At 38.6% G+C, this 20,150-nt stretch overlaps 1 protein-coding gene across 17 annotated transcripts in view; it reads left to right on the forward strand.

Annotated features, from left to right (window-relative positions):
- The window catches only part of FHIT (fragile histidine triad diadenosine triphosphatase), a 1,386,045-nt gene that overhangs the window by 615,790 nt on the left and 750,105 nt on the right, over positions 1-20,150 (forward strand). For 13 of the 17 annotated variants that reach the window (XM_072785574.1, XM_072785573.1, XM_072785575.1 and 10 more), the window contains one exon: positions 5,782-5,901. In XM_072785574.1, coding sequence (XP_072641675.1) covers positions 5,782-5,901 — 120 coding nt within the window. Of the gene's footprint in view, positions 1-883; positions 1,021-5,068; positions 5,199-5,781; positions 5,902-20,150 lie in introns of those variants that run through there. The other 4 variants (XM_072785571.1, XM_072785572.1, XM_072785587.1 and 1 more) reach the window with 2 other exon arrangements.

Here is a 20,150-nt window from a genome sequence, read left to right on the forward strand (position 1 = left end):
AACAAATGCAGAAGATATTGTTTTAGTGCATTAAACTACTTTAAAATCAGTCATCATTAAGAGAAAGATATCCCATATGTTTGGAAATGAAAAGACCTACTACAAAATAACCCTCAAGTGAAATAGAAAATGATAACAAGAATAGCAAAATTTTACCATTGAGTAGTAATAAAAGGACAAAAGGTCAACATTTGAGAGAGCTAGCTAATGGAATACTTTGAAGGCAATGTATAGCTTTTATTATATAGGGGAAGAATAGAAGGTCCGAAACCCCATAAGCTCAATGCTTGGCTCAAGTAACTAGAAAAAACTGTGACATAGAAAATCTGAAGAAGTAAGGAAGGAAAAAGAAGAAACAGTTTTATTGCAGAAAATAAGCAATAAATAGAAATAATAAAAGCAAAGAACTAGGAGAAAGAGGTTCTTTGAAGCTTAATAAGCTAGATATAATTCCAAGAAAACTGATAAGAATATACATTATGAATAGATACAAAATAGGTAAAAGAAATACTTATGGATTATATTATTAACCTGTTAAAGAATGTGAGTTTTTCACCAATAAAGATCAATTCGGGTGAAAGAAAGTGTTTTAGGCTAAATTTAGGCTAAAATTGATGCAAGAAAAAAAATGTAATCAGTAACTATTAAATAAATTGTAATGCTTATCAAAACAATCCTCCCTGTGGTATAAAAATAGGCCTAGACAGTTTGACAAGTAGTTCTATTTAAATCTCAAGGAACAGAAAATCTTTGTTTATAAAACTTCTTAGAGAACAAAGAAAAGTCAACCTATAAGTTTGATTATTTTTTCTTAATTTTATTTTTTTTTTATTTGACAGAGTGAGAGAGCACAAGCAGGAGGAGCAGCAGAGGTAGAGGGAGAAGCAGACTCCCCACTGAGCAGGGAGCCCCATGAGGGGCTCAATCCCAGGACTCTGGGAGCATGACCTAAGAGGAAAGCAGATGCTTAACCAACTGAGCCACCCAAGCACCCCTTGAATTTTTTTAAACAAAAACTAGGTAAAAAAATATTAGCTAACTTATGACATTAAAAAACACTAAGAATTCAAATCTAGCAGTGTATGAGAAATAATTGTGACTAAGTTTAATTTTTCATAAGTGAAAGGATGTTTCAGCATTTAAAAAAATGTTACTGTAACTTATCCCATAAATGGCAAAGAACAAGAGACATTGTATGATCAAGGACAAAAAAACATTTAATAAAACTAATTTTTTTCTTTTTTAACGGAATCAGCCTTAGCAGACTTAATATACATATTTTTTTAGCTTGATAAAGCCTTTATACTAAGCACCTGTGGCAGATATCATTCTTTGTGGAACAGAGGTTTAAACTCATTCCTTTAATGGTTGAGAACAAGACAAGGATGCCTGCATTACTTCTACCTTTTAGCATATTGCCAGATATCTGCCCAATGCAGCAAGATAGACCAACAAAAGTAGAAACATTGAAATAAGAGAGATAATTGTCATTATTTCTAAGTAAAATCATTTATATAGAAAACCAAAGAGAGTCAGCAGAAACTATTAGTAGCAGTACAAGGTTTCAGCTAAGTTGCCAGCATGTAAGAGCAAAATATAAAAATCAATAGCTTTCCTCTGTATTGGGAATAACCAATTATAAACTGTGATGATGATAAGATACCATTTATAATAGTGACATAAACTAAAAGCTATCTAGGAATAAATCTAAGAAAGAATTCATAAAACATATAAGGGAAATTTAAAACCCTATTACAAGAGTTTTATTATGGTATTATAGGACATAAATGCAGCATTCATAAATGGATTGATTGAATATTGTGAAGGTGTTGTAGTTCCTCCATTAAAATTTAAATTCAGCGTAATTCCAATCAACATCTGAGGAATAATTTTTTTCAAGGGGCAGAGTTGAATTGAAAATTTATATGGCCGAATAAAAAAGGATCCTCTTTTTATAAGGCATTAACAAGGCATTGCCAACAGGAGTTGGCAAACTACAGCCCAGAAGCCAAGTCCAGGCTGTCACCTGTTCTTATGAATAAAGTTTTATTGGGACACAGCCATATCCATTTATTATGTATTGTCTTTGACTGCTTTTATAGTGCTGTAACAGGATTGAGTGGTTACAACAGGCAGTGTGGCTGGCTGAATCTGGCCTTTTAGAGAAAAAAATTGGCACTCCTGTTCTTCAGCATCTGGCATAGAATCAGAATATCATAAGTATAGACTCATTCCTTTATACATAAGGGGATTCGGTGTAATTATTCCCAGCAATTGGTGCTAGGAAAATTATTTCACAAAAGTTAAAAAAAAAAAAAGGCATTTCATCCCATAAGCAAATTTCCAAGTGGATTGAGTACCTAACTATTAAAAATAAAGCTATGAAGCTGATAGACAAACATTTAACAATATATTTTTGTAACCTCTTGGTAGAGAAGGATTTGTTACATAAGACTCACAGCATAAACCATAAAAAGAAAATTGAATATATCAGAAAATGCTTTTTGTCTAACGGATCATATAGGAAAACTAACAGATGGTGAAAATGTAATTGTCATGTTTAAAAGACCAAGATCAATATTTAAATATACAAAGTACTCTGGAAAATCAGAAAATAGAAGGGAGGAAACCCATACAAAAGAGGGCAAAGTATGAATTGGCAATACAAGAAAGAGAAATATGCACACATACATGTCACTTTGGAGACAGAAAAATTAAGGGATTCCATTTTGTCTATCATACCAGTAAAAGCTAGGAAATCTGATAATCCCAAGTGCTGGCAAGGATGTGAGAAAATAGAAATCTGCACCTATTGCTTCTGGGAATTACAGTCCCAGAGCGCAAACTGGTGCATTTATTTTAGAACATTCAGATATTAAAATCAAATAATGGGACTCTAGATACTCAGGGTAATATATGTAAGGTGGTCATCACAGTGGTATCTGTGGTACAAGATGGGAGACCAGCTAATTCTTCAGCACTAGAGGGACAGGTAAGGAAAATTATAGTGTAATACAGTGAGAGGGAATAAGCAGTGGGAAGGAATGCATTACATCTACTTATAGCAGCATGAACGAGTCTCTGAAACAGTGTTGAGGAAAAAAAAGGGAAAATGATATTTAAAGCATGATGCAATTTATACACAAATTTTAAAACCATGCAAGAGCCCTCTGTATTTTTGACATGGAAAATATTTATAAAAGTGCAATTAAAGGGCAGCCCGGGTGGCTCAGCAGTTTAGTGCTGCCCTCAGCCCGGGGCATGATCCTGAAGGCCTCGGATCGAGTCCCACGTTGGGACTGCATGGAGCCTGCTTCTCCCTCTGCTTGGGTCTCTGCCCCCCCCGCCCCGTGTGTGTGTGTGTGTGTGTGTGTGTGTGTGTGTCTAATGAATGAATAAATAAAATATTTTAATGCAATTAAAATGATAATATGTTAATTATGAAAAAGTGAAGCTTTGTGGTGGGAAGAATGTGGCTGGGTGTAGAGGATGAAGGAAGTAATGGTAAGAAAAATGAAAACCAGATGAAGAGCCTTTCATGGGTCCATAATAGGAGCTTATGAACTCAAGCCTGTGTTTAAGTCCATTCTCTACCATCATCCTTGAGAGGAAACACATTCCGGGCACATTACTCCTTCCAGCACTGTTAGATCCAGGTTCTCACATAATGTTATCAGGGTTGGGTCTATCTGGGCTCTGCCAGCATCAGTTTTGGCTCTGGATGTCAGGCAGACACTCTTTAGTGTAACCTCTAGTTGTTCCAGTTCACGTTAAAATTGGCAATTCAGCAAGAAGAAAGTTCTTTCCCTATAGTGTCAGCAGTAATGCTCTCATGGGTCTCCTTTCTTTCAGTGGCTCATTTTTTGTCCTGTGTCCGCTCCTGAACCGGTCATGTGACAGAAGCCTAAGGATGCCTGGATCACTTTCCTGTCCCTAGAATCAGGGATGGGAATAGTCCCACAAATAGAATATAGTGGGATAACCCAAAGAAAACTCAGGGTGGTATGGCCAGACATACAGCAAGTAGATACTGGGCAGGCAAAAACAAAATAAAGAAAAAAAAAAAAAAAGCCGAAAAAACCAAACAAACGAAAATAACCAAGAACTGCAGTGGAATTGAATCAATGCTGTTTGCAGAATGACTGAAATGAAATGCCATGTTTATTCTAAAAAAAAAACAAGGGGAAATGAGTAAAGGTTAACTCTAAATATCTGAAGCACTGCCACTTGCATGCTCCTTGTTTTATATGGCCCCAAGGCATTAATTCATGAGAAATAAATAGACATGGTAGGAAGGGCAGCTATGTGTAATTGGCCAGAATTGTCTTAGAAGCATTGGGTAGTACATGTCCCACCAGTAGATCTACTCAAGCATAGGCTAGCCAGCTAGTTGGCAAGGATTCTGTAGGGAAGAACCTAAGGATTGAGAGAATAGTTGGTTTTGATCACGATTCTGAATCATCTGGACAGCTTATTCAAACATAGATTGCTTGGCGCTTCTCCCAGAGTTTCTGGTTTGGTAGGTCCAGAGTAGAACTTCATAATTTGCGTTTCTAATTAGTCCCCAGGCGATGCTGGTGTTGCTGGTTCAGGAAACACACCTCGAGAACCACTGGGTTAGAGGAGTTTCAAAATCCTTACTGGCCTTTCATGAACTAGTTGTAAATGTTTTGAAAACCAGTATTTGTAGCATTGAGGGAAATCCTCCATTTTATGGCTCTGTCCATGAAATGTGTTAGGTTCTGGCCATGTGGGTACTTTTGAGGACAGTAGGTGACATTTGCATGGCTCTCTGTATCTTTTGAGTCATTGAGAAAATTAGGATCATTAAACAGTTGCACATTTATTATTATGCTTTATAAAATTGTCATCCATTTTCTGACATCCTTTTTGTCATCTTCTGTTTTTCCATGGGTTGATCTATTTTCACAGTTTTACAGTGGGGTGGTTTCTAAATTAGAAAAATGAATGGTTTTCCAAGGAGGGTGTGTCTTATTCAGAAAGTAACTTTGCCAGGTATAAGCATCTGACTGTTGGAAAATCATTACCTCATACCCCAGGTGCCAAGTGCCAAATACTGCTTCAGCTGCTTCTCCACCCCCATGGCTTTCCCCAAAAGAAAGGATCTGGAACATTTTACATGCCTTCCTGCCTCCTGGCTCTGCATCACCAGGAGTTGTACTCATTCTTGAACTCTGGTTTGCCTTTTCTTTTTCTCATTTTTTTCCCCTTTAATTTTGGAATTTTTGCTATAATAGTTCTCTCAGAGTGCTTATGTTTTTGTATTTGTAGGCAAGGTCAATTGGTGTTTGTACTTTTTCTGAATTGCTTTTATATAAATAGAAAGCCATTTGAGAAAAGCATTTAAGAATTAAATGGTTTATAGTCCATGGCTAACAATTAAAAAATTTCAGCTTAGCAAAGATGATGAGATGAATGGGTAAAAATAACCTGACAGGTAGGACTTAGTGGATTTGGGTTAAGGTGACAACTTGAATCTCAGAGGGATTTAAGAAGACTGTTTTGTTGTCCATGTGTAAGCTTTTGCATAAAAACAAGCCGATCAAGGCAGTACCAGGTAGGGAGAGGAGAGCACGTTTTAGGAGGACTTACCCAGCATCCATCTTAGTGGATGTTAAATGGGGTAACAGGTTCAATGACATCTTCTTTGCAACTAAGAATCTGTAGTCATGGAATCTGCTCTCTTTAAAGTTGTATACACCCTGAGTTTCTCATCTGAACTTGATACAATCTCATTTCCTCAATTATTTTCTCTTTCAGGCTTCAACCGTGAGGAAATGTCGTTCAGATTTGGCCAACACCTCATCAAGCCCTCTGTGGTTTTTCTCAAAACAGAACTGTCCTTTGCTCTTGTGAACAGGAAACCTGTGGTACCAGGACGTATCCTTTTTTTTTAAAGAGAGGAAAAATAAAAAGCCTCTGAACTTAACAGACCACAGGAATGCAGCACAGGGGTCCAATGTCCATTCTCAAGGGTAAATAAGGAATCCACCTTTCTCCCCCTTTGGAGAAACCAGGTAAGATGTTGCATTTATTCTGAATCCAGTTGGTGGCACCAGTAATATGCTTGATCAATGTTGCAGAACTTCTGAAAAGAGTTGCTTAGCAACCGTGGCTTTGGAGGTGAATTTTTACTTGACCTTTTCACTATCATAGCTGTGTAAATAAATAGGTCCTTCTAAAGTGGGCCCAATGAATATCATGAGTGCTTTGTTTTCAGTTATCAATTGTGAATATTAATAGTAAGATAGAGATTGGGCGGCACTTTCATGTTATAGAAGTAGGGTATTACCTGAAGATTTGAGACTGACTGGGTGTCTTTACCGCTTAGAGGTCCGTCAAGCAAATTTATACACCTAAACATACTTATAAAACAGTCTTTTTCCTTTTAGGATCTGACATAGCATTTTTATTTTCTTGGAGAACATCACAACTTCTAGATCATGGTCTGGTGTCATTGGTGGTAGAGTTGTTTTATTTCTCTCTGACCACTGAGTTGTAGTCTTTCCTCCTATTGACTTCAGTGGAAGGTTTATTCTGTGCTGTGGGAGCAGCAGGAATTGGTGAAATGTTCTGGAGTTATTTTTATGTTGCTGAAAGTATCACTCGTGACTTGTGCATATGACTTTTGTACTGACTCTTCAGATTTTTTTTCTCTTTTCTCTCTAATTTACTATGCAGAGAGCAACAAAGTATAAGATTTCATATTTTAAGATAATATGTATTAATACAAGATAATAAGTATTTTCTAAACTATGACATAATTTTACTTTGAAATAAATGTTTCTGTAATTCTGAATCTATAAAATGTCAAGATTTTTTCCAGAGTAAGTTATCTATAACATATATGTATCTTATATGTTATCTCTAATGTTTGTCTGTCTATCTATCTATCTATCTATCTATCTATCTATCTTCCCCCCTCATGGGGATTTTCAAGGTGTTTGAGAACTTTAGGAAAAATCTTCTTTCTTGGCCTTGTAACTGTTGCACATTGAAAAAAAATACTGAAAAGAAAATATACACCAAAAGATAATTGTGATTTTTATGAGAGATGCCCAAATTCATTGAATTTAATTTTAACTAAATAAATTTTGTAAATTTATAGAAGTAATGATCACAGCAGTACACTAATAAATGATATGTGAATGACTACTTGATATTTAACTCTTCTTTTAAATATATAAGCATAGTCTAAATTATAAGTACTCAATATTAGGAAATATTCCTCCATCGAAGTAAAAATAAAAACTAGAATGTTTCTGGAAGGTCCTCTAAAAGAGAACAATTTTAATATTGTATACCAATTTTATATTGAATTCTTCTAAGAGACTCTGAAGTTCTTAAAATAACAGAAGCATTTTATTTTTTCATTTGATTTTGCTGCAAGTTTGTGTCTTTTTCCTCTGAGGAATTTTTTTTTTTTTTTCATAAAGAAAATGTTTGAGAATTCTGGAGTCGAAAGAATATAGTTGAAATGCCATAGGTATCTGTTTGAGTGCCAGCTTTAGTTGACTTCTAGCTTCTATCAGAGGGGACCTGGGATGAAAATGTGATTTTAGATGAACATGTTTTAACACCTTGGCCTGGAAAAATGTGAGCTTGCAGCGTTGTATTGCCTTTTTAATGGTTAATAATGGAATGAATTTAACTTTGAGTTTTGTTTTGTTTTTACTTATATATTGATAGTAAGAAACCTGACTTTTCATGGTCTTTTTAACCCATTTGCCATATGTGATATGAGACCTGGATCATATGCATGTTGGTACTTAAGAATAGTTGTGGGGTCTGCTTCTAGAGAAATACCTATACTGAACAGTGAGCAGTGAGTGACTGATGACGAGTTCTGTTCCAGATGGCTCTGGAATTGCCATTTTGGAAATGGGTCCTGGTCAGTTCTCATATCTTTGAGTAAATGCCAGGGACAAGGGGTATATTGTATTAAAATGAACAAACCTGAGTTTGTTTGGAAGGTAGCTAGAAGGAGCCAACCCTTTCTGGGGATGAAAGAACCAGGACGTTTTTATAATCTGTATACTCTGTGAGGCTATTTCGTACCTGTAGGGTTTAAAGGGGTCTCAGGGCCAGTAGATAATGTTTTCAGACAATCCTTTTTATATGTTGGCTTTGTGAGATATATATAAATATAATAAATATCCTATATATGTTATTTATTTATTTTAAATTTTACTTTACATTTGTGATGTAAAGTTGGGTGGTAACTGTGAGAAGAATCTTAATGCGTTACTTGTTTGCCTGTAGGAAGCGATACTCTTTTGTCTTGTGATTTGGGAATTGAAGAGTAGGAGCATTTGTCCTCTAACATTTCATAAAATAAACGGTGAGGTGTCTGCAGCAGCCTTTAATCTTCCTCCGGTGTTCTCTTCTGTCTGCCTTAGATGAGTCCCTTGGCCTGCAGCTCTTTGCACCCTTCCTGCTCCTGGGTTTCACTCTGACCCCCACCTCATTCTAGACCTCCGCTCCCATCCTCTCTTCCTCCTTCCTGTTTCCTTGCAAACAGACCACTAATGAATATAATGGATTTTTTTTTTTTTTTTTAGGACAAAGTCCAAACTCCTTAGCATAGTTTTAAAGGATTTTCATTCCCTTGACTCAGCCTTGCTCCTTTCCAACCATTTCCTGAAGACACATTGCATTTCCCCACCCACCCTACCTACCCTTCATCCTGCCTGTCTCTTCACGGTGAGATCCTTACCATCCTTTTCCAGTTCAGCTAAAATGTTTTGATACCTGCTGTGCCCTCTAAGGAAGAAAACCGCCCTTTCTGTGACCTTTGGCTCCTTATTTGCATGTTGATTCCTGTAGCGGTTTATTGCTGAGCTCCTACTCTGTTCCAGGCACGGGGCCAAACACTTAACCAGTCGGCCTCGAGTCAGAACTCTGTGCATTCTTGTCTGTCTCTGTGCTGAGTCCTTAGTTCCTGGAAAGGGATGGGGCAGGACCTGCCCATGCACATCTTTCTTTCCCTCAGCCTCCAAAGTACTATCGTGAGTAAATTTAAAGTCAAACTATGAACATTAGGAGCATATGGATCATTTCAATTGAGGTGGGCAATGAGGGTGCATGAAAATCCTGCCGTCTCAGTATTCCCAAATCCCAGCCGGATTTGTTCCCATTTTATTCCAGATTTTTTTTACTATCCTATTCAAACTGAAGTTTTTAAACTTGCCCTTCCTGCTTTGTCAGTTGCAATCTTGTTTACATTTCTGTGCTTCAAGTATACAGAATTAAGCCTCAAACCTCAAAGTGCTGAATGAACGGATGGCAGATGGGGGAAGATTCTTTTTTCTTTTTCTTTCTTTTTTCTTTTCTTTTCTTTTCTTTTCTTTTCTTTTCTTTTCTTTTCTTTCTTTCTTTCTTTCTTTCTTTCTTTCTTTCTTTCTTTCTTTCTTTCTTTCTTTCTCTCTCTCTCTCTCTCTCTTTCCTTCCTTCCTTCCTTCCTTCCTTCCTTCCTTCCTTCCTTTTCTTTCCTTTCTTTCCTTTCTTTCCTTTCTTTCCTTTCTTTTTTCATGTTGATTTTCAGTATACCAGTCTGTATCTTAAGGGCAGTATATTGCCATCTTTATGTGAACAGGAAAATTTTATTTTGTATTTTTGGTGATTTCTTTTTAAAAAACGTATTCAGGTGGCCTTTGGGGAATGTGCCATTCATGAAACTTGTAAATGTCATCTTTGAACTTGTGTGCTCTCTAACATTTTGCTCCCTCTCCCCAACCCCTTTTTTCTTACGACTTTGCTCACTGACTTTTTCATACCTTTCAGAGGAGGAAAAGAACTGTCAGATCAGGGGCCAAAGATAAGCTTTTGAAGCAAGACTATTTGCTGCATTCTCAAAAGACCCACTTCAATCCCTCCTTGTCCCCACCTAAAGCAAATACTTCTGTTTGTTGCAAACAGCATTTAAAGCTGATTGAATAGGCTTTGGCCTCTGTGGTGCAACACTCTAGGAGGGTATGTCAGGATGTCTTTAATCCATTAATTTCTTGTTACTGGAAAATGCTTTTCAGAGTGTCTTGGTGAGAGAATAGAAGAATTTTGGAGATTGCATCTTCAGAATTCTGCAGTGAACGTTTTATTCATGTACCTCAGAGCAGTCCAGCTATTGTTCATGGCTTAAAGAAATTCAAACCCATATAGTTAATACTTCTCCACACCCCATTCCCTTGCATTGTGCTATGTCTACCTCCCATCTCGAGCATGAAAAATGAATTTGAGCATTAGTGGAATCCATTTAGGGACTGGGGCTTTTATTGGAAATAAAATTATTCATTTGTTATGTCCTGTTGTTTTCAGCAGACTGTGTATTGATCTTTGGATTGCTATTCAGAATGGCATAAGGAGCTCTAACATAAGGGGAACATGGCAACATTTGCAAACGGGTTGAATGCGGCATGGAATGACAGAGATAAACCTGGCTCGCTGGCCATACTATATTATACAAATCATTTGTCAACAGTTTGTTGAATCGGTTATTTAAAAAAGCAGACTTTTCCAAACAGGAGCATCACGCACCGAATGTTATCAAGTCTAAACAGTGTTAGGATGAGGTGTTGAGGACAGCCTTATAAAGTGTGTTCGTGAGGAAGTAGATCATGTAACCTGAAAGATATTTCTGCTAAATGTTTGGCACAATGGAAATTGTACTCTAAGGTCCCACTTTTATAGATAAAAAAGAATACTCTGGAAAATGCCTTTTAATATACAGTTTTACCTTTCCCAACAAGCAAGTTTTCTGTTTTTAGACCATTGCCATGTTGAGTACTCCTGAAGTGAATGAACAAATAATAAAAATAGCCTCGTTACTTAACAGTGCTTCTTACGGAATGGATGCTATAGATAAAAATGCCCTTTTAGTTCTTCCATAAAAATCAGAAATATTTGTCATTTCCTGAGTAGGTTGTAATCTTGTGAATTTCTTTAATTGTTCAGGAAACTGCAGTTATTAGCGATCTGATGATCTTTCATTTCTCAAAAGAGTTTCTTTTTAAACCTTCCTGTGCAAATAAAATGAGCACAAGCACTATTTTAATATCCTTATTACTAAAGATAGTTTTTTTTTCTTAAAATTTCCCTAAGCGTGTTTTTCCCCTGCCTGCCTGTTGTATATCAGCTAGCTTAAAATACTCTGGGAGAGATGTTCAAGGACAATGTTGCTGTCCTTTGTCCTGAGCTACAGTGGGGTGAGTTGGTTTTCTTATGGTCCTATTTCTTTTCACTTTATTTGGCAGGTTATTGTGTTCGAGTTGTGTATGTAGCAGGGATTGTTCAGTTGGAGCATTCTTTACCCAGTTTCTATGGTAAAGGATTCCACATAAATGTTTGCCTACCCTTGGCTTAGTAGCTAGGAACGGTTTTTGATGGCATTGGTCAGCAGGAACAAAAGAAGCTCTTGGATGCTTTTATCATTCACTAAGTTGACTGACCTCTTTTTCCAGTGTCTAGAACCTGCTAGAGATGATCCTGGCAACTCCCATTGCAAGACAAACCTTGTGTGACCCTCATCCGTCTTGGCTTGTCATCTGAGGAATTACTGCATGGAGAGCAAATACGTTTTATCTCAAATGCCTCTTCTTCGGTTGGTAGTGAGCTCACAGCATTAAGGAGGATTCTGAGGCCACATGCAGGGGTCAGTGGGCAGTAACTATCACGGGTACCAGAGGAGAAAGAGGAGCCCTCTTTGCCAAGCTCTTCCTCTACCAGGTTTATTTTTTGTTCCTGGAGCTGAGGTTGGCATCTTTGTTTTTATTGTAGACAGAATGATGGATGGTTGGCACCTGACACTGAAGGAATTAATAGATGCTTTGTATGTGTGCAGAGAACATTTGAAATTGGATGGAGAAAAACATGCGGATTTTATAGACTTTGTCCTGACCCATTCAAATAAAGGTGACTCACCCATGAAATAGTATGTGTAAAGCATGTGTATATTGGTTTCTAGACCTCATCCTGGCCTCTTCCTACTGTCCACGCTCTCTCCCTGGCTCCTTGCAGACTGCTGGCTGATGAGGATATGCATGTGGTGGCCTTGTGATTCCCTCAGCTCCTGATCTTAACTACTGAGTTCTGGTTGATTTTCCTTGACCTTGACCTCTTCTTCATAATAGGATTTACCTTTGAGCTTCAGGCCGTGCTGTGAGTGAAAGAGATGGGCCGGTCTGACCATGGTTATGCATTAAAGGAGGGAAATATAAAATACAACTGGCTCTTTGAGTAGAGCTTTTAGAAAGTTCCTGCATTCTCTCAGAATTGCACAAAGCCTTTAGAATCTCTTTCACAACAGGAAAAAGCTATCTTTACAATCTGCCTTTCTATAGAAAATATAAATCTGTTGATGTGTGAGTGTGGAGAAGGACAGTTAGGGGTTCTCTCTCTCTCCAGCTGTAGCAAATGGTAAAATTATATGTATTAAAATAACGTGTGGAATATTCCTCATATAAGTTGCAAAAAGGAATATCCAGCAACATGGCAAGCCATTCCCCGTTTCTATTTATTTCTGTGTGAAACTTCCCTCAGGTAATTTTAAATTGTCATGGTTAACAACTGCTGAACTCTGTTCATTATATTCTGAGCATATTTTTGACCTGTTTCCCATGCAAGTCATCAGATTGTAAGGAATAGGGAGAGGCTGGTCATGGTGTTGCCAGCCTTGCACTTGTAACAGAACATAATTAGAAGTAATGAATGAAATAATACATCATTATTCATAAGAAATGTCATGTAATTAACTTAAATAATGCAAAATATATTCTAATTTCCATTTGGAATGAAAATAGATTTGTTAGAACATCAGTAGGCAGTTAATGTTTATCCTATATTTTCATACACATATCAAAGCTGTTAAAATCTATTGAATGAATAAACATGGATTTTCTACAACACAATAAGTCAAGATGGCTTTCTTTTGCTAATAGTCTTATGTATATTCCTCGTTTATTATATATATATACACACACAGATATATGTATATATAGTTTGTATATATGTTCAGTTTTTAGAATTAGCATAATTTATATTTATTGCAAATTAATGATCTAATTTATTTACTTAGCTTCCATTTCTTTTCTCAAACTAATTGACTGAAAAAAATAACTATAAATTTGCAAATAGCTCTTGGGCACAAATTCTAAATGGGCCTTATCCTAAGAATGCTGTGCAATACTAGTTTTGTGTTCTAAATTATTTTCCTGGGATTTCTGATGCAGGCTTTCAGTGTGCTTTAGGAGTCTTGGTTTGGCTTAGATGTACCCACAACTGAGGCTCAGGATGTGGGTGGATATGTCTTAGGCAGAGGAGTTATTTTTATATGCAAACAATTAGTATGACACATGGCACTGACCAATGTCAGAGTAGTTCCTGGAAGCTCTCTGCTGTGTCAGACATCGACCTATTAATTTCTGCATCATGGAGAGGTCTCGAGAGCCTCAGGGGAGGAGGCAAAGAGGAAGGAGCAGCACTTGAGGGCAGTACATACAGAAGCATTTCGATAGTTTAACAACAGGAACAGACGTGCCAGTGGACATCTCAGTGACAGCCCTGGTTGTAGACAGATGAAGACTGAAAGGAGAAAGCCTTGGGCACAAACCTGGTGTTTGTCCTTCAATACCATTGAGTCCAGCGGGATAATAGATTCACCAATGAATGAAAAACAACAGAATTCTTTGTTTCAAATGATCACCTTCCCTACATGAACTGGTAGCTGTCTCCCAACAGTTTAGGGGAAAGCTTAGCTGTGGCAAGAGACTGAGGCAGTGTTTGTTTCTGTCTTTGTTATGTGTGTGTTTTTGTGCAGTGGAGGTGAAGAACATACAGATGCACAGCTTATTAATAGCTTTTGTTAATATTTTGGAAATTAATTAAATTTAAATAATATTTTAGCATGAGTAAAGCATTGTTGGTGTCACTACTTTGTTTTGTCCCTGTTGACCAGTGAGTGAGCCATGGAAATGGGAAGGTTGAATCTCAGGCCAAAGCTGGTCCTACTTCATGGGAGTCAGGACTTCTTCACCCAGGACTTTTGATCCTCATTCCATCATTCTTTCCACCCATCTACTGCCATCCTGTGAGCAGCAAACCTTTTTGTATCGTTGCTTAGGTATTCTGAGGAGTTACTTTCCCCAGTCTTAAACCTTTCCTATTACCCCTACTTTCTAGAGCTATATTGCTGTAAATGTAGACTCTGCCATTTATATCTCTCACTGACATTTTGGTGGCTCCAATGTTTAGGTGTAATTATCGTTGTCATTTAAGAAAAGGACTAACCTTGGTGATTTCTGAGAATGGAAAAGGCTTCAGCCTGACTCTGTTGGTGTAGGGGACCAGGCAGTTTAGCTTGTCTAGCAGTGTAATTTGCTCCTAGGGAAAATGAGTCCAGGAGGAGCTAAATTCATCCAGCTCTCTAATTTTTCTGTTTTCTAATAGGTTTTGAAATGGCTGTAGTTATCAAGAGATCTTTTCATCTTTAAGATTTATTTCCAGTTCAACAGTTTTGTTGGAACTAAGAATTATCTGTTGAGTGCTAATACTTTAACAGTAAACCACGATCCCTTTCCATTCACCAAAGATGATTGCTTTAAAATTTGTTAAATAAGATATGTCATGATAAAATAAATCAACAGAAATTACATTAAAATCTTTAGCGTGTTTCTCATGCAGATGTATAGGACATTAGCTAGTATTTTCCACTGTTTGGAGACCAAACGACCCCTAGAAGCTTTTTCTTGTGTAGTTATATCCTCAGTAAGGTCATTGAAATTCAGAAGTAGAACAGACACTCAATGGGACTTTTCACATTGCCATAGAATACGAGCAACTGGGTCCAAACAGAAAGGCTCATGATATTCCTGGAAAACTACCTATATATTAGAGGGACCCATACTCACTTTACTAACAGGCAGCAGCAGAACCGGACCCACCATGTTGAACCATATTTCCATGCTCCTAGACTTTCTAAGAGAAGAATTGGTGAGGGGAAAGATATAGCCAGTTGGAATGAAGAATTCAAATAGACTCTTTTCCTCCTCCTTTCTAGAGTGATTCTTCCTACTGCTCCTGAAAGACATGAGCTGGAAGCCCTGAGCTGCATGATTTCAACAAAAGGATGCTGCCATCTTGTTCCCTGCCTGGTTGCTAAGCTGTGGAACCTGCCAGCTATCCAGGCACTGCTATCAGGTGGGACAGGCACAGTATAGGCTCCTGAGGAGAGCTTCCTATTTACTCTATAGAATTTGGGACTGTACATAAGCACAAACCAGTGCCTCCTCTCATTTGCTTTTGAATGGGGTGAGGATGGGAAGAGGCTTCTTGAAGTGGCCTGTAGTAGCAGGGCAAAAGGGGATTAAGGACTAATGTTCCTAGGAAGAAGATGGGAACAATTTTTCTACCACATCTAAGTTTTTTGTAGCCGTTGGAGGAAACATATAAGCAATTCAGCACATCCCTTGGTCCTGCACAGAACCATGAGTGTCAAAGTAGTGGCGAGGTGCCATGGAGCTGGTCAGGGTAGACATTGGTATAACTGAGGCACTGGCCTATCCAAAATGTGATTGGGTCATATACCACTATCAGAGTTATGAAGGGATTCATGGCTATTCTTTTGTGAATGGACCCTCAGAAGCAGATAGAGTGAGGGCAGAACTTGAATACATTTCCAGAGAAAAAGCATGTCCATCAACTTTGAACTATGCCAAGACTGACATATTTGCAGTAGCTCCCAGCAGATGGACCTGGAGCTAGACCAGAGACACCAGCCTTTCCTGCTGCCAGACAACTGGTTACCTAAGACCACTCTACCTCTAAAACCAGAGTAGCTCAGCCCCAGAATAGAAAAGAAGTTGGAAGAGAGCTCTAAGTGGTCAAGGTTGCATCTTAAGCCTATGCTTTGGTAGGACATGAAATTTTGATCTGAGACCAGAGAGAGACTTCTAATTATCAAAAATGATGTTACGGATTTTGTCAAAGATGTTGGCAAGGGGCTGGGAAGGATTCTATACAGCATAACTGAAAAAGCAATAGCAAAGAATATGAGCACAGCATGTCTTTGCTCCCACTGAGTTGGGATTCTTCACTGTTTACACAAGTAAAGTGATGATAGAAATCCTAAAAAAAAAAAAAAGTGATTTGTCACTTAATACCATGTTAGATAGCAGTATGTGATTTGTTGATTGCCTTAATTCCTAGGAACAGAATCTTGAGTATAGTAGATGATTGAGAAATATTTATGGGGAAAAAATTAGTTTGTTTCAAAATTTAGTTTGTTGTTTAGATAAAAGAACATTCACTTATTCAACAGATATATCTGATGGGATGGGTAGAGAATCTTCAAAGTAGCCTGTAGTAGCCACTGAAGGCCTACTATGTGCCAAGTTCTATTTGTCCTCTTTTTCAATTCTAATCATAATATGGCACACTCTTGAGTTGAAGAAGTACCAACCTAAGGGTTGAATGCTATTGGACTTTTTTGCATGACAGCAATCATAGTGATCCTGTTAAACATGTTGAGTACATGTCATATCTCTGCTTCTGTTGCCTTAGTGGCTTCCTGTCTGTCTGTAACTAAAGCCAAAGTGATCACAATGATCTACACAATTCTTACCTAACCTCTTCTATCTGTCTGCCACCGCCAACCATTACTCGCTTATTTCATCTACGCAACATCCCTCAGTGATTTGAATGGTGATCCTCAAAAGGTATGTCTGTCTTAATCTCTAAAACCGGTGAATATTACCTTACTTGGGAAAGACCCTTTGCAGATGATACTAAGAATCTTGAAATGAGATCATCCTCAGGGTGGACCATAAATCCAGTTGCAAGTGTCCTTATAAGATTGATGCAGGGGGCAGCGGGGCTATTACACAGCACAGAGGAAACATTAATGTGACCAGGGAGGCAGAGGTGAGAGTGGTGTGGTCACAAATCAAGGAATGTTGGCAGCCATCAGAAACTGGGAGAGGAAATGAACAGGTTCTCCCCCAGAGCCTCCTGAGAGGGAGTGCAGAACACCTTGCTTTCAGACTTCTGATGCTCCAAACGGGCAGAGGGTCAATGTCTGTTGTTTTAAGCTACCAGTTTGTGGTAATGTGTTACAGCAGCCACAGGAGACTGATACACTTTCCACACTCACTCTGCTCCTACCACACTTACTTCCTTGTTCATAGAACATTCTTTTTTTTTTTTTTTTAAGATTTTATTTATTTAGGGGATCCCTGAGTGGCTCGGCGGTTTGGAGCCTGCCTTTGGCCCAGGGCACGATCCTGGAGCCCCGGGATTGAGTCCCACATGGGCTCCCAGCATGGAGCCTGCTTCTCCCTCTGCCTGTGTCTCTGCTTCTCTCTCTCTCTATGTCTATCATGAATATATAAATAAATCTTAAAAATAATTTTATTTATTCGTGAGAGACACACAGAGAGGCAGAGACACAGGCATAGAGAGAAGCAGGTTCCATGCAGGGAGCCTGATGTGGGACCTGATCCCCAATCCCTAGGATCATGCCCTGGGCGGAAGGCGGGCACCAAACCGTGGAGCCACCCAGGGATCCTATCATAGAACATTCTAAGCACCTCCTGCATTGCAGCTCTTGAACCAGCTCTTCTTCTTGGGATGTTTTTCCCCCTGCTTTGTGTTTGCCGTGCTCTTTCATCTCTTTCAGACCTTTATTCAAGTTGTATGCAAACCTCCCCTAGTCAGGATGGTCTTCCCTTTGCTCTTTATTGAAGATTGCAGCACCTCTCTGCTTTATTTTTCTTTGTAGCATTAATATTGTAACTTACTGTATAACTTATTATTGATGTCTTGAGCTGACTGGAAGTGTGAGATCCCCAACGGTGGGGATTGCTGTCTGGTTTGTTCAAGACTACATATCCTCACAGCCCGGGGCCATCTGTGTTGCATGGCAGGCATTCAGTAAATATTTGTTAAATGAGTAACCCTGATTATTGATTATCTGGAATTTGTAGCTTTAAAGCTAATAAAAAGAGAGAGAGAGAGGGAGGGACCAGGCTTCTCATTTAACAAACAGAACGATTTGATAAATTCTCACACCAGGCAATGCTGTGTAATGGTTTAAGAGAGTGTTGTTGACCTGGATTTTATACTCACCTGCACACGTGGGCACACTCACACTTGAACACAATAGTTAACACTTAACCATCTCAAAGTGGCTTGCTCTGGAAGAGTGAGAAGTAACAGGTGGTGTGAACGTGAAAAAATACCCTGCCCTTCATCGCAGTTTTCCTAGATTTCCATGTGGATTCCAGCCAAGCTGATAAAATCAGCTCTTTCTTGGCTGAGCCTTCTGTCTGAGGTGATATTTTATATCCTCTTAAATGTCAGAAATTAACATAGGATTAGATACCTCATCAGCTGGTAAGCTTTGATTTCCAAGATTTGTTACTATGTTACTTTCTCGGCGGGGGTGGGGGGGGGTGGGTGGGTGGGGGTCTAGAGCAGGTCTGTGTGCCATTTCTTTATTCCTTCAGTCAAGTATTTATGGACTGTCTCCTTGGCTTCATATACACACACAGGTTCTCTTACACATGTACTTATTTATAAATCTCTGATGAATCCTTTTGAGAAAAATCTTTAAGTTTATTATTATTTGTATAGCAACCAAGACCTTGCCATGCTACATTGTCTGTTTATTTCCTGGAATGTTTTAAAAAAAAAAAAGAGTTCAGTTGACTAATCAAGTATAGCAAGATTGAGTGCTTTAAAAATAAGAGCAAACAAAAGTCAAGAAGAAAATAAGGAAAGTCTTGGGACGTCTGGGTGGCTCAGGGGTTGAACGTCTGCCTTTGGCTCAGGGCGTGATCCCAGATTCCCAGGATCGAGTCCCACATTGGGCTCCCTGCATGGAGCCTGCTTCTCCTCCCTCTGCCTGTGTCTCTGCCTCTGTCTGTGTGTCTCTCATGAATAAATTAATAAAATCTTAAAAAAAAAAAATAAGGAAAGTCAGATGAAGCCAAAAGTGACACACTAGTGCATAAAATAGATAACAACTGTCAATACACTTGTTAGAGATGGGTCACAAAGTTGGTCCTGAGCTATCTGGCACCATCCAAAAAAAAAAAAAAAATGCAAAGAGTATCTGTCCTTGAGGTAAAATAGGATGATTGCTCAGGAAATGGAGAAACTTGAGTAACACCAGAAATCAGTTTTATTTTCTTCAAATGCTTCCTCAAGGAGATGATACCAGAATACATAATTGACAGCATTATCACAATGTCCGGAAAACGTACATGCAAGGTCTCCCTCAGACATACATCCTGAGTCTACTACTCACCGTCTCCACTACTCCTGCCAAGTCTTGCCCGGATGGCCATCACCTCTTGTTACCTGTTCATAAAACCTTCTGACCACTTCCCTTCCCTGTCCTTTCACATCACACAGCAGCAGGAATGGTCTTTTTTAATGTAGGCGTTAGACCAGGTCATTCTTTCAAGAACTTTGAGGCGTTTCCTTCAATTAGAAGAAAACCTCCAGTCTTCACTGGGACCTCCTGGGTTTCTAGCCCCTGTGTCTGTGAACGTGTTCCTCCTAGGTCTTTGTATTAGCCATTGTCTCCAAAAGGGAATTATACCTCCCTCTGACCTTCACCTACCAGTGTCATCTCTACCTAGAGCCCTGCCCTGCCCTGCCCCAGCACTCAAATCGTGGAAATGATAACTAGTGATGACTAGCGAGGCTCTCATCTTGTCCTCTATCTGGCATTAAATGTGCGGGGAGAAGCAGGAGTTTGGCTACAGGGTCTTTTGCTTCCTTTACCATCTTTAAGTGCAGAACCACTTAGATTTGTCAGAACTGCCAGCGAGCTTTGGATGAAGAGTTGGCGAACTGGATTTTAGTTCAATTTGGGGAAACCGATCAAGTCATTTAACCTTTTTGCTTTTGTTTCCTCATGTGAAAATAAAGGTACTATCCTTACCTACTCCCTGGACTGTTTTGAAGACTAAATTCAGATACTGTGAAAGGCAGAAGAATGAATGGATGGATTTGGCTTGTGGCAGACTGGCATAATAATTACACTTTTTCACTGTCCATTATCCTGATACTTTTGAAGCCTGGTCCAGGGGTTGGGTTTGGGCAAAGTACACCATTTATTTGTGGTCCTACAT

This window comes from Canis lupus, chromosome 19 (genome assembly GCF_048164855.1).
Source record: "Canis lupus baileyi chromosome 19, mCanLup2.hap1, whole genome shotgun sequence".
Lineage (NCBI taxonomy): Eukaryota > Metazoa > Chordata > Mammalia > Carnivora > Canidae > Canis > Canis lupus.